We start from the raw sequence: 12,895 nt of genomic DNA, 5'->3' as shown, positions 1-12,895 counted from the left end.
TGGTGGTGCTGAAGTATGTCTTATGGTGCAGCGTGATACGGTTTTTTTTACCTTTTCATGACGTGGCCGTTAACCAGTGCATTTCATAACGTAGATCTACTTTCCTTCATTTACGTCGATATCACGGCTTGCGAACTTTGCTGCTCCGTATTTGATGGATAAAGGTAAGGTAGTCTGCTGCAGCGCTATCGGAACGTTACTCAATGGATATTGATGTTTCTAGTTGTGATATATCTTGCCGGAGGTGGCGATCAGAGCACGATTCGTGCCAAGTGGTGAAGCCGTTTTCGACGTTGTCCTTCCAAAATACTCGACTTTTTTTTGCATCTATATTCACATTGAATAGTTGATTTATATTGTTTCCAAGATGACTTTATATATTAGTTATGCGCTAATACTTAGCATTTAATGTGTGTTTAAAGAGATTGTCCATCCATAATCCAATAAAAAAAGTCCAATTCAATCCAATATATAAATTTTCCTAGACACTCTCCAAACCCTGGCTAGACCTGGCAATAACCTGCTTCATCTTCTGCAGCAGCACATGCTCCTCCACATCAACATCCATCTCAAACGTCAACTCATCCGAATCGCCTTCCTCCCCATCATCATAGTACGCCCCCTCAACTCTCGCCGTCTCCTCGCTCCCACTCCCACTACTGCTGCTATGCACAACCTCATCGAACGTGCCGCCCTCAATATCAACCTCCTCCTCGTCGTCAGAGACGTTTTCGATGTCGATTAGCTCGTCGGTGTCAGATTTGGTCGCGTTTTCAATCATGCGCGCTGCTGCGGCTAAGTAGTCGACTGCTGATGTCGAGTATGGCGAGAGACCGGCTGGGGATGGTGGGGTGGCGGATTGGAGGCGTGGGGTGCGAGAAAGATTTCGTTTTGAGGGGCGTCTTACGACGGTTACGGGTTTGGTGTCGGGGGTTTCTTCGTCTTCTGAGGCTTCGGCGGTGGTTGCTGGGCCTGAATGGACTTTAATTTGATGTGACTACGGTGAGATATGTTAGTTGCCGTTGTACAATCTTGAATCTTCGAGCCTTTTTTTTACCTTCAGGTTTCCCAACTGCGTAAACGTCTTTCCACAGTCTGGAACCTCACAAGTAAACGGCCTCAGACCTAGATGTAGTAACTCGTGCGTCTTCATATTGCCCATCTGAGAAAACGTTCTTGAGCAGTTTGGAAATGAGCACTAGAGAGAAAAAACCCCAACTAAGTAGCTGAATCATTCCATGATGGCTTTCCAATGTACGACAAACCTTGAATGGCTTCTCTCCCGTGTGAGCACGTTCATGGGTTTTCAAGTTTCCTAGCTGCGAAAACGACTTGTTGCATCCATAACTACATATATATGGCTTGTCACCTGTATGCTTTCGCTAATGAGAAGGCCAAAAATGTCTAGTCAGCATCAGAACGAAATCAAACTTTTCATACACATCCAAATAACTACACACCACACATACCAAATGAATCTTTAAATGCTGAATCTGGTTAAACGTCTTTGTACACCCCGGAATCTCACACGGTATCAGCTGAATAGAAGTCCTCCTCTTGGTCCGTTGCGGTGACAGCGACAGTACCAGCGAATTTGGATGTAGATGCTGTTCTGAAAACGAGTCGTCGGATAAAAAGGATAGATGCGGTAGTATTTGTGACGACGATGTGAATAGAGATGGGAGTGGTGCTGACGTAGCCATGGATCTTATTGGCATCTGGTTGTGGTCGAGTAGTGGTGGTGGAAGGGTGAATGAGAATGAAGGGAGGTGTGTGGAGTCTAGTGTTCCTTGCATCATCATTCTGTCAAGTGAGTGTACGTTTTGGTTAGGCCTTGTTAAGTGTGTTTTAACTACGCTTTATGTAGTGGTGAAATTGCCAACCATGACCACTACAGTTCAGCGATGCACATCACTGTCAAAGCATACAATCCCAACCGGATTCACTATACATGCCAAACAAACTCATTCCACTCCAGTTCCATCACCCATTCCATTATTGACTGTCGTTATCATTCACAAATGAAGGGATGACCTATCTGATGACCACTTACGATATAGAACTATGAGCAGTCTGCGACGATTCAGTAAGAGCCAATTTCTCAAATCCTAGGCGAGGAGAAGCGGTATTGGCCTTCATTCTTGGACTTTTTCGAGGTCTCTGGAGATAACACAACAAAAACGGTGGGGTAAGAATGTGGGGAGACAAATTGCAGTGAATAACACCAGTCGATCGCTTATGGGCAAGCCGGCACTTACATCAGTATGTGGCATGTCAATCGGATGGTATATTGTCCCAGAGTCCTTACTCGCAACTGTGTGGTGTTATCTCAAAAACGTGATATAAGAATCAAAATCATTGGTGTTTTGTTTGCGTCACCGGTTTCACCACGCCAACATTCACCGCCACACGGCTTTCGTGTTATCTCCTACCAGGAAGGAAGAATTTCACCGACAAAATCCTCAAAATCCTCAATGGACAATGGATAGACTGATGCAGCGAACAAGAATCCAAACACCTAAAACAAGTCATGATGAGTTTACACAACTTTCTATTTGAGTCTGTTCAGGATTATACAATTACAGCAAGAGGCTTTTTATGACTTTCTTACAAACGATGCCGCTTCCTCCTTGTATGGGTAATCCAAAGCGCGATCCTTCCTCTTCCACACCCACTTTTTGGCAGCAGTGGTGACGTGAGTTGCCTGTACGAAGGTAGCATACTGTTTCTTGAACTCACGGATGAATACCGGATCCCATAATTCAGATGCGACACCTAGATCCTTACAGCATCGCATCATGGCGTTTGATTTACATCCTTCGGAAGCCGTAGCAAGATTGTCGTCTCCGAAAAAGTCTTGTTCACCTCTAGATTGTGAGACAAAGCGACCTAGGCAGAACAGAGCGTATTCACGTGATACTGTTCGTTGTGATATGCTATGTGGGCCTCGTGGAATGATGCCCCAGCCGCCTGGACCGAATGCTCGATTCAATATCCTTCTATATTTGATTTCAGGCAGATATAGTAGTCCATCTAAAGAGAGGAGAGAGAAGGACTCAGAATACTCAAAGTTAAAGAGTACCTTTGCACTCTAGGTACTCGGATTGATCGATACCTGGTTTGATTTCGACATCCTCTGACTTTATAGGAGCCATCAATACATCACAAGCCTCCTTTGGGAATGGCTCAGCAGAGATTCCCTTGAATGACTTTGTCAAGTCTTCGGCAGCTGCGACAGATTCACCATTGAATGCCTCGAACTGCGACTCTGGTTTATCTGATAGTGCTGATGGTGATGGAGAAGAGGGAGTATTTATAGTGGCGGTGGAAGTAGTGCTTGCCGTCCTTGATTGCTGTTCATTCTCGAAGGCATTCGAGACAGGAAAGACATGGATATCACGAGGGCCTGTTAGGAAGGCAGGAGATGGCTTTATAGATGATTGCGATGACTTGCTTGTAGGTGCAACTACGGAGGATGATGGCGTTGCCTATAATGATTCAATGTTTGGAATTAGTGACTGTTGCTTCAGTGGATGCTGAAAGCTTCTAAAAACAGGCAAATGAATAGACTTACAGCATAGTATCTGGCTCCTATGCTGGCCCGTGATCGATGCGCTACTCGCCCCAACATGCCTAATGAGCGTTTATATGTTGATTCAATGTTTCGACGTGTTGTGGACAGACATTAAAGTTTAGTAGCGAATAGCTGAAATACAAAACCACTAAACGTGAAAGTCGACGCGTTCTGCGAAATATTATATAATGCGACGGGTAATCCTGCTTCTAGATCCCTCCGATCCATATGTCAAGAAGCTGTCAAGTTTCGATCAGATCCAAAAACATTGCCATCATCCTTTTGGACTACATACCCGTTATATCACGCTACAGGATCGGTCAAGGTCTTGAAATGCTCTCACGATTAATGTCACCAGCCATATCCAAACTGGCTTCTTATTCACAATCACCAACAGCTCCATTTCAAAATTCGACATTGCAGCGATGTGCTGCTATCGCTCTCCATCTAAGTGGACCTCCTACTAGTGCATCGTCATTCTCGACTACCACTGTAAATCCACTTAGTGCTGCTTCTCCGGCCGTCGCATCGCCAACTTCAAACATACAAAATGTGGTCATCATTGGTACGTTGCATCTTTTTGTGCTTTTGCATCAGATTGGAAACATCGTAAACTGATTCTTATTGTGTTCTATACAGGTTCTGGTCCTGCTGGTCATACGGCGGCGATCTATCTTGCGAGAGCGAATCTGAAGCCAGTCATGTATGAGGGTTTTATGGCCGGTGGTGTTGCTGCTGGTGGTGTAAGTGAATCGCCAATCATCTGATTGTCCTTGTTGGTGCTGGCCCGAGTTGGCCCGACTTTTGGTGTCTTGCTCGTGAATTTTCTTGCACTCACAATTTCTGCATCATTCCTACTTTTGACACAATTGAAATCATTGATCTAAAGCTCACACATATTTTTCCACGTAGCAATTGACAACAACAACCGAAGTCGAAAACTTTCCAGGTTTCCCTGAAGGTCTAAGTGGACCACAAATGATGGACAAATTCAGAGAACAATCGGCGAAGTTTGGCACAGCCATACACACCGAAACTATATCAAAAGTCGACCTATCCAAGCGGCCATTCAAGTTATGGGTTGAGAATAGAGAAGATGAAGATCCGATATTGGCACTTTCTGTTGTTATTGCTACTGGTGCTACTGCCAAAAGAATGAATTTGCCTGGTGAAGAAAAGTATTGGCAGGCCGGGATATCTGCTTGTGCTGTATGTGATGGAGCTGTGCCAATCTTTAGGAAGAAGCGTGAGTTGTTTGCATCCAACAGTGCTACTTGCACGATTTTTTTGCTAGTCGTCCTGACTCCTTTTCCCTTTTACTAGCTCTGGTCGTGGTAGGAGGCGGCGACTCAGCATGTGAAGAAGCCACCTTCCTAACCAAATACGGATCCAAAGTCTACCTACTCGTCCGCAGAGACGCACTACGAGCCAGCAAAGTAATGGCTGAACGAGTAAAACAAAACCCCAAAATCGAAATACTATGGAATACCGTACCTATAGAAGCTAAAGGAGATGGTAAATTATTGAAAGCTCTCGTAGTCGAAGATGTTACATCCAAGACTAGGAGAGATCTACCTGTGAATGGACTGTTTTATGCCATTGGACATAAACCAAACACGGAGCTCTTCAAGGGTATGCTTGATATGCATCCGGATGGATACTTGAAGACGTATCCAAACCATGGTGCGCCATCCACGTATACGAATCTGCCTGGTGTGTTTGCGTGTGGGGATGTCCAGGACAAGACTTATCGACAAGGTAAAATGGAAATTTGAGCTTATCCTACAGGTCGCCAATATTTTAACCATCATTCAACAACTTAATAGCCGTCACTGCTGCAGGGTTAGTGAATGGAGAAAATTAGAATACATGTACAGAATACTCAAGCCCTTTTTTTGCTTAGATCGGGATGTATGGCTGCTCTTGACGCTGAGAGATGGTTGTCAGCAGAAGGGATCAACTAGACCAAAAAAGTCAACCCAATTGAAAAACCTCTGTAACACTTTGTAAACGAGACTGTTTTGTTCTCACTTTATAATATACTCCACACACAATCTCAAACTATTTGCTTTCAGTTTCTTGAGTTGAAGCAGCTAGGAAGAAGGATGAAGGATGGTAGTGGAGGTGGATGCGTTGGGGAGTTGTGCCAACAAGAAAGTAGGGAATGGAAGCGCAGAAAAACTTTTACAATAATAACTCACATCAATAAATATATATTTTTTCTCTCATTGTTTGCTGCCTTTATTGTGGTTTGTGCTGCTGTTCGAACTATAGTAAATGTCACTCCTTTTAAAAACACTCCTTCCCTCAGGCTCCTTTTTACACACACTCTCAAACATCTTCCTCTTCCTTCTCCATCCCACCGTCGAATCGCGATGACTTCCAGCCAGAATACAAAATATCTAGATCCCTTAAGAAACTACGCTTGGCCGTGAAACCCAAACGATCCATTAACTTCTTGTTGTCCGTGGCCAAGTTTTTGCCAGTGAGCAATTGCAACACAAACTCATCGGGTTTGCCGGTTGGGTCACGACGGATAGTGCCCTTCCAACCTGCCAATTTGGCGGCAGCGATAGTGGCAGTTTCGAACTATTGAATTTTTCGAGGGAAGTGTGTGAGTAGGTTGGCAGTTTGTGAAAAGGTAGGAACGATTTCTTACAACAAGACCTACATCAATGTTCTCAGAACCTACACGAAAGAGTTCTCCTTTAACTCCTTTCTCTAAAATCTTCACATAGACGTCCGCCAAGTCTGCCACATGAATGTATCCATGCACTCGGGATTGTCCGTAAAGATGATCTCCTGGTCCGTCTTCACATTGAAGAACCGTTCTGAATTTGATTTACCAAAAGTTCCGTTGATGGCGAGGTGATGGCCACTCCCACCATAGACCAGACCTTTTGACAATAGAAAGAAACAGAAATGTTATTAAAAACAAAATTTAAGAGGCGAATAGATTGTAATCAAAATCCACATTCTGTGAATCATCTCCACGGAACCGATTCTTCCTTGCGCTTTTACCTGGCTCAACGACGCATCCACCAGCAATCATGACTTTATGATGTAATTCCAAGTTCAAAAAATAGGGACGTGGCGGGCGAGCCGCATCTTCAAATGGACGGCTCATAGGAGCATCAGCATTCACTCCTACTCCACCCGTAACAATCTAATACCGTACAGTTGGAATCGGGGTGATCAGTATAACTGGCGAAAGCGAAAACCATAACAATTTAGCGACCGTACATGTAATTTCTTGAAGGCAGGCACCGGCTCGAGAGTGTTGAGTTTGAGGACCTCTTCAGCAAAAGTTTCATGACAACCAGAAGCGTCCACAACAGCTGAGCACAGCTTCAGTACTTCAATGTAAGTTTCAGGTTCATCCAAATCCCTACGTGTATTAGTGTGAGTTTCTTGGTGCCACTTTGAAATTGCCCTTAAAAACAGTCAACTTTACTGACCCAATAATCACCAAGATCTCATTCTGCAGCAGGCGTTGAGCTTGTTCCGGCTTGCGGATGAGACCATACACTCGCCATCCATTGCGTCGCAGGGCAAAGCAAACTTCTTCACCTACAGAAATAATAACAACCGGAGAGGAAGTAAAAAGTTAGAAGAGAAAGTGAGGGAGAGAGACATAGCAGTGGGCAGACAGAAGCAGTTGTGAGAAGAGAGAACATTTTGTGTGATTCCATTCTTGCGGGTTAGAAATACATGAAGCTGTAGGGTTGCGTACTTACCGACAAGACCACCTGCTCCTCCGACGAGTACTGTTGGCATTGTTACGTGTTGTGGTGTTATGAGCTGATGTTGTTTGAAGACTAGACTGTAGCAAGTGCGTCTGAGAATGCACCGAATTTAGTTTTCTATTTGATTTCAACTTGTGCGATGACAAACGATGGAATTGGATGACATATGGGGTAACGTGTCAACGTGTCGTGTTTTGGGTTACTTTTTGAACTAAGGTTCTTGATGAGGCAGCTTGATTGTCGAGCTTTTAAGCACGTTGGCGGTTTGAGAACGCAACCAGTTGTACTAATGGTCGTATGTCGTGACTAATGCATTCTGAATACGAAAAAGTGATTTTCACAGAAATCATCAATCTTGTACTGCCAAAATATGCTCGAAATCGTCGAGTCGAGTATGAATAATGCATTTGGCGTTCATTTCACATTGCCTCGAGAGCGATCGTTCGGGTGGTTTTGAAAGATTCAGAAAATTCGATGTTCAAGACAGTAAATATCAACATCCTGCCAAGGACGAGACCAAAGAGGTGACAAAACTGCACATGTCATCGTCAATTTGATTTGAAGCACCGCAACAGTCATGACATAGTTGTATTGTTAGTCTAGGTGAAGAAAAAAGAACGCAAAAAATCTAACGAATGGTAAAACCCGGAGTGAAAATCTCGTCTAGCATAAATTCATTGCTGCCTGCCCGCTCAGAAACAACAACATAAACCAAAAGTCCTTTAAACTGACGTGCAAGATTCAGTATTCCGCGTGAAATCAATGGCTTTTATTTCAATCACTACAATGGTGTCCTGGTTGTGGCCCTCGAGAGTATCCAGTTCACATAATAGTTAATGACTTCTGCCTGCTCAGGTTCATTATGAGGTTCGTGATATAGTGGAGACATGGTGATCACGGTTTTGTCGACAGCTGGCAGCGAGTTTATAAACTCGACTGTTGGAGCTACAGGTACAAGCTTATCCTGTGTCCCATGAAGCAGCATAATAGGCAGTGTCAATTCATCCCTACCCTTCCCTTGCAAGTGTTGACGAGCTTGGAATATGCTGAATGCTAGTCGTAACGTGAGGAACCCATGGACGAAAGGATCGTTCTTGTAAGCTTCGATAACTTTAGGGTCTCTTGAAAGGCCGTCAAGAGGTAGACCGTTTGCGAATTGTTCACGTTCCTTGTCTGGAGGAGGGACGAAGCCTTCGTCAAATACCTGAGTGTAACATTGTTATGAGTCTCTATGTTCACGCTCGTGTTGGAATGCAAAGCGAATGCTTACTGGAGCTGTACCAACAACAGCTGGTGCAGACAAGACCAGACCCTTCACATTGTACGTCTTCCAATGAAGTGACGTGAAGTACGTGGACAGCAAACCACCCTAACACGTGCAAATCGCAACAAAAATGTGAGAAGGACTGATGGCAAATACGTATTGAGCCATGCTGAAAACACTATGCCATGCATTGCCTACATACCAATGAGTGGCCCATGACAAACACGGGAGCTCCTTCAGCTCCAGGGATCACAATGGAGCTCATGACCAGTTCAAGTTGCTCGATGACCGTATCAAAAGGAGTAAAACCTTGAATTCCATTTTGTTCCGTTACGGTTCGTCCATGTCCTGCATAGTCAAGTCCCGTCACTTTTATAGAATGTTTCTCAGCGAATATAGGGAATACGTGGTCATATCGACCGATATGCTCTCCCAATCCTGAAAGCGAAATGTATACAGTTGGTCAGCGACTTGCACTTTGATGCTGCCGAGTGAAAGTTGATTTCCACGACTTTTGGTCGCAAAATGTGATGCTGGCGAAAGCTCACGACCTGAATATATGAAACATTACCATGAACAAATAATACTGATGCGACTGGCTTTCCAGCAGGACTCCACGTCTTTATATAAAGGGGATTTCCCTGGTTGTCGTCAATGAATTTTCCACTCATGTTTTCAGCTTTGCAGCAAGTCAAGGTGCCTATTGCATGAAGTGGAAGGTTGAGGATGTATTCTATAGGCTAAGACCACAATGCATACACTAGCTACCTCTGAGACGATGGCAATATGGAGAAAGTCCTGCCTTCTGTTGCACTGCCTGTGATCGCTAACAGCGCACACAACTCGTTTGGAAGGCATGTACACGTTTCTTTCTTCTTTTCAAATATCATTATTGGTATATACATCTACTTATCATGTGTGAACTCTATATCGATATTCAGCCCCATAGTGGCCTTCAACACTGTCGAAACAGCTTCGACTACTTTCTCACTAACACAAAGAGACGTGTGCTCGAAAGAATCGACTACAGCGACCTTTGGCATCCCCTTGCATCGATTTTCCAACGTTATTATTTCATTTTGATAATTAAGCCATTTTTCCTTCCATTTGACGGGATCAAATCTCTCTCCACCAGCTGGCTTTTCAATATGCTCAGTTGTTATGACTGCGACAGCAATAGCAACATCTTTTTTATGTTTTGGCGATTGTTCTCGCAGTGTTATTAGAGTTGAGAGTGATGCATCCACGCCTGGATGGGGGTGAAATGGTAGACGTTAGCGAGTCGTTTAGGCGAAACGAGAATGGTGATAGTCCGAGCGTACCTGCAGTTTCTCGAGAGAACGTTCTCAACGTAGCAGCTGATAAATTCGTCAGAGACCCAGCTTCTTCCTTTGTCAACCTTGCAGTCATATCCTCTGTAATTGCCATGAATCGGAATCCAAAGAAGGACAAGACTGACAAAAAGCCAATTTCAGATAGCCATGCTGCAGTCAGGAATGCTCGAGGTAAGCGTTCTAAAAATTGTAATCAACGGGGGTTTGGTCAGAGTTGAAAGCTCGCTCGATTGCTTGGCATCCCTCTACCTTTGATGTATTCTCGTATGGACGGGTTGTCCACATGTAATCGTTCAGGTTGAGAGTCGAGCAATACCATTCCAATCAAATTCGGCGGCCTGTAGCGATGATAGAAAGTCCTGGAGATCACACCACCATAGGAGTGCCCGACAAGTACAAATGGCCGCTTTAATGGACCTTTGCCCTTGCTGGCGTCGGATGCAGCGGGAGCAACGACATCGAATAACACCAGTAATGCATGTAATTCCTGAGCGAGTTGAGTAGCCTCTCGTGGAGCGTCTCCAGGAGGCTCAGAGGACCCACCTGTACAAATAATTTAATATTGGTCATGAAGTATGGTGAAATGCAAACCACGTACCATATCCCAATCTATCATACGACAGCGTCGGTAAGATGCCATCAAACGCCCTCCTTAGGAAGCCCCACTCATCACAGTTCATCCCAAGCTCACATTCAAAGACAACCAATGGAAAAGTTGAGTCGACATCAGCATTTACAGGCTTTAGGATTGCACGGAATGTTTGCTGTCCATGTTGTTGTGGCAGGTCGATCTTGACGGTATTTTCAGTCTTCCTGAATTTGGATTGTAGGAATGGAGTGATCAGTCGTCCGTAGATGACCTAGAATCGGTTTGATGTGTTGTTGGCGAATGGTTGAAAAACTTGGAATCTGTCGATGTGCACTGCTGCTGTGTTTTAGCCTTACAAGTGATATGAAAACGACTGTCAGCGCTGTCAGAATCGGTCTGTCTGTGAGCCCTTTATATACACCATCAAGGATCTCCTGGATCTTCTCCATTCTGACGTTTAGTGACAAGGTAGCTTCAACCAAGTTCAAACTTTTATGACAGGAGCTCTGCAGTGAAGAATGGCAGAGTTCTTCGACAATGCTAATGAAACATGTTCCTGCACTTAGATTGTTTGGAACAGTATTCGTTCACGCGTCAGAGCTTGGAACGTGCAAACAAAACCCACAAGCACGAGGTTTCAAACCTAGAGTTATTTTTATACGTGTAAACCAAGTTTAATCCAATATGAACCGCGATAAACAACTTTAAGCAGCCAATTCAAGAATCTCGGTGACTTGTTCAGGCTTTGTCAACGGAATGGCATTCAACGCAGCCCAAGGATCAGTCAACGTGAGAGTAGATATAGACGCAAACTTGTCCTTGGTGATCTTCACCTCAGACAAACGATGCGGCAAACCAAGACCAAGTACAAGTGCGTCAACTAGGTCACCAGCCGACGCAGTTTCCGGTTTCAGTCCTTTTGATTCGAAGAGAGCCTTGCCAGCTGGCGACTCCCACATTGCTTTTTTGATAAGCTCTTGTTTATGGCCGTTGACTTTTTGGTTGTAGCGGAGAGTTGAGGCTGCCATGACCTATGTATCAGTTTTGAAGGTTTGAGTTTGATACCTCTTCTGCAGCATGACGTTCAGAAGAAGCACGTACACATGAGCAAACACCGTGAGGGACCTGGAACGATCCACCAAGAATATGGCCGATGGCATGGGATCCGCCATAGATCACTCCTCTAGAGAAAGCAAATGTGTGGGCTTAGCCAACAAGATTATGGGACAGCTGTGCTTTCTTACACAGTAGTTGGCTGAAATGAAAAGTAGACACCGAGCTGACAATTTAGTCGAGCAGCAACATCCTCAGGATCATTTTTAGATCGAATCAATCCTAGATATTCGACACGTTATGAGCGACGATTGGTATAATGTCAACATACAGGTGATATTATTTACCTTCGACAAGCTTTGTAAGAGCAATACCACCATATGCGTCTCCAATCGAATTGCCAGTTGCGAGACTTCCAATTGCCTGCCATAGAGAGATTAAACAAAATACAATAGAGTTGTCAAAAATCTCAACTTTAAAACAAACCTCCAAAGCATGATCCACCGATCTAATCCCAGTACTCAACCAATACACATCAGGAGTATGTACAGTCAATGAAGGATCTAACACCACCACCGAAGGCTGTAAATTGTCGTGGATGTATCCTTGCTTCCGATTGATCTTTGTGTCGGTACAGCCACCCAATTTGTTATATTCGCCTCCAGACAGCGTCGTGGGTACTGCGATATATGGAATGGTTGGAGTAATGAGTCCAGCTGGTAAGGAGTAGCCAGGTCCAGCCAAGAGTTTATCGAAATCCTCGTAAACTTGGGCATTGTTGGCCAATGCCAATACCAAGACTTTGGCACCATCAACGACAGATCCGCCACCAACTCCAAGTATCAAATCCGCTGGAATTGTAATAGATGTGAGCTGTCAGGAAACACTCCTAAACTGTCAAGAATTAACCTCCAAGAGAGCGAGCTTTTATTGTTGCTTCCAGGATTTGTGATCTCGGAGTGTGCTCTCCAACACCCGTGTATTGGCCAACAAACAGAGGGCCCAATATGTCTCGCAGTTTGACCATTCGATCGGTCTTTTCGTCCAAGGACTTGGAGCCCAGTACAAAGACTCTACATCAAGTAAGAAGGTCAATGAGAAAGTGCTGTATTTTAATGTTTGGTTCGAGATCTTACTTTTTGGCACCGAATCTCTCGATCTCCTCCTTGCAGACCTCTTCGAAAGGCCTACCAACCACCAAACGTTTCAATCCATTGGCCTGCATAACTCCCTTCTCAACAGTAGTATCGACCGTCATAGTTCTTATGGACGAGCTCTTGCTTATATAGATGTACTTGCGTTGATCGTGGTTTAAGTAAAGGTTCTGGCTTGTAC

At 44.4% G+C, this 12,895-nt stretch overlaps 5 protein-coding genes across 5 annotated transcripts; 1 reads left to right on the top strand and 4 right to left on the bottom strand.

Annotated features, from left to right (window-relative positions):
- Positions 1-481: 481 nt before the first annotated feature.
- SmJEL517_g01129 (uncharacterized protein) lies at positions 482-2,139 on the bottom strand (the record flags this gene model as incomplete). Its single annotated transcript, XM_031167057.1, has 5 exons — positions 482-997; positions 1,058-1,162; positions 1,266-1,382; positions 1,470-1,803; positions 2,054-2,139. The coding sequence occupies 5 exons, from the start codon at positions 2,137-2,139 to the stop codon at positions 482-484; spliced, it is 1,158 nt and encodes a 385-aa protein (XP_031026971.1).
- A 289-nt stretch (positions 2,140-2,428) lies between these two features.
- On the bottom strand, positions 2,429-3,631 carry SmJEL517_g01128 (uncharacterized protein; the record flags this gene model as incomplete). Its single annotated transcript, XM_031167056.1, has 4 exons — positions 2,429-2,518; positions 2,612-3,033; positions 3,116-3,488; positions 3,575-3,631. The coding sequence occupies 4 exons, from the start codon at positions 3,629-3,631 to the stop codon at positions 2,429-2,431; spliced, it is 942 nt and encodes a 313-aa protein (XP_031026972.1).
- A 291-nt stretch (positions 3,632-3,922) lies between these two features.
- SmJEL517_g01127 (thioredoxin-disulfide reductase) lies at positions 3,923-5,538 on the top strand (the record flags this gene model as incomplete). The annotated part of the gene is made up of 6 exons (XM_031167055.1): positions 3,923-4,139; positions 4,214-4,317; positions 4,487-4,820; positions 4,898-5,332; positions 5,401-5,416; positions 5,478-5,538. The coding sequence occupies 6 exons, from the start codon at positions 3,923-3,925 to the stop codon at positions 5,536-5,538; spliced, it is 1,167 nt and encodes a 388-aa protein (XP_031026968.1).
- Positions 5,539-8,101: 2,563 nt separating this feature from the next.
- Positions 8,102-9,255, bottom strand: SmJEL517_g01126 (uncharacterized protein; the record flags this gene model as incomplete). Its single annotated transcript, XM_031167054.1, has 4 exons — positions 8,102-8,524; positions 8,591-8,689; positions 8,787-9,022; positions 9,156-9,255. The coding sequence occupies 4 exons, from the start codon at positions 9,253-9,255 to the stop codon at positions 8,102-8,104; spliced, it is 858 nt and encodes a 285-aa protein (XP_031026969.1).
- A 234-nt stretch (positions 9,256-9,489) lies between these two features.
- Positions 9,490-10,956, bottom strand: SmJEL517_g01125 (uncharacterized protein; the record flags this gene model as incomplete). The annotated part of the gene is made up of 5 exons (XM_031167053.1): positions 9,490-9,833; positions 9,907-10,098; positions 10,168-10,461; positions 10,517-10,778; positions 10,864-10,956. The coding sequence occupies 5 exons, from the start codon at positions 10,954-10,956 to the stop codon at positions 9,490-9,492; spliced, it is 1,185 nt and encodes a 394-aa protein (XP_031026970.1).
- Positions 10,957-12,895: the final 1,939 nt, after the last annotated feature.

This window comes from Synchytrium microbalum (genome assembly GCF_006535985.1).
Source record: "Synchytrium microbalum strain JEL517 chromosome Unknown SmJEL517_scf0004, whole genome shotgun sequence".
In the NCBI taxonomy this organism is placed as follows: Eukaryota; Fungi; Chytridiomycota; class Chytridiomycetes; order Synchytriales; family Synchytriaceae; genus Synchytrium; species Synchytrium microbalum.
The sequence above is the reverse complement of the archived record's forward strand: the minus strand, read 5'-3'. Positions and strand labels throughout refer to the sequence as shown.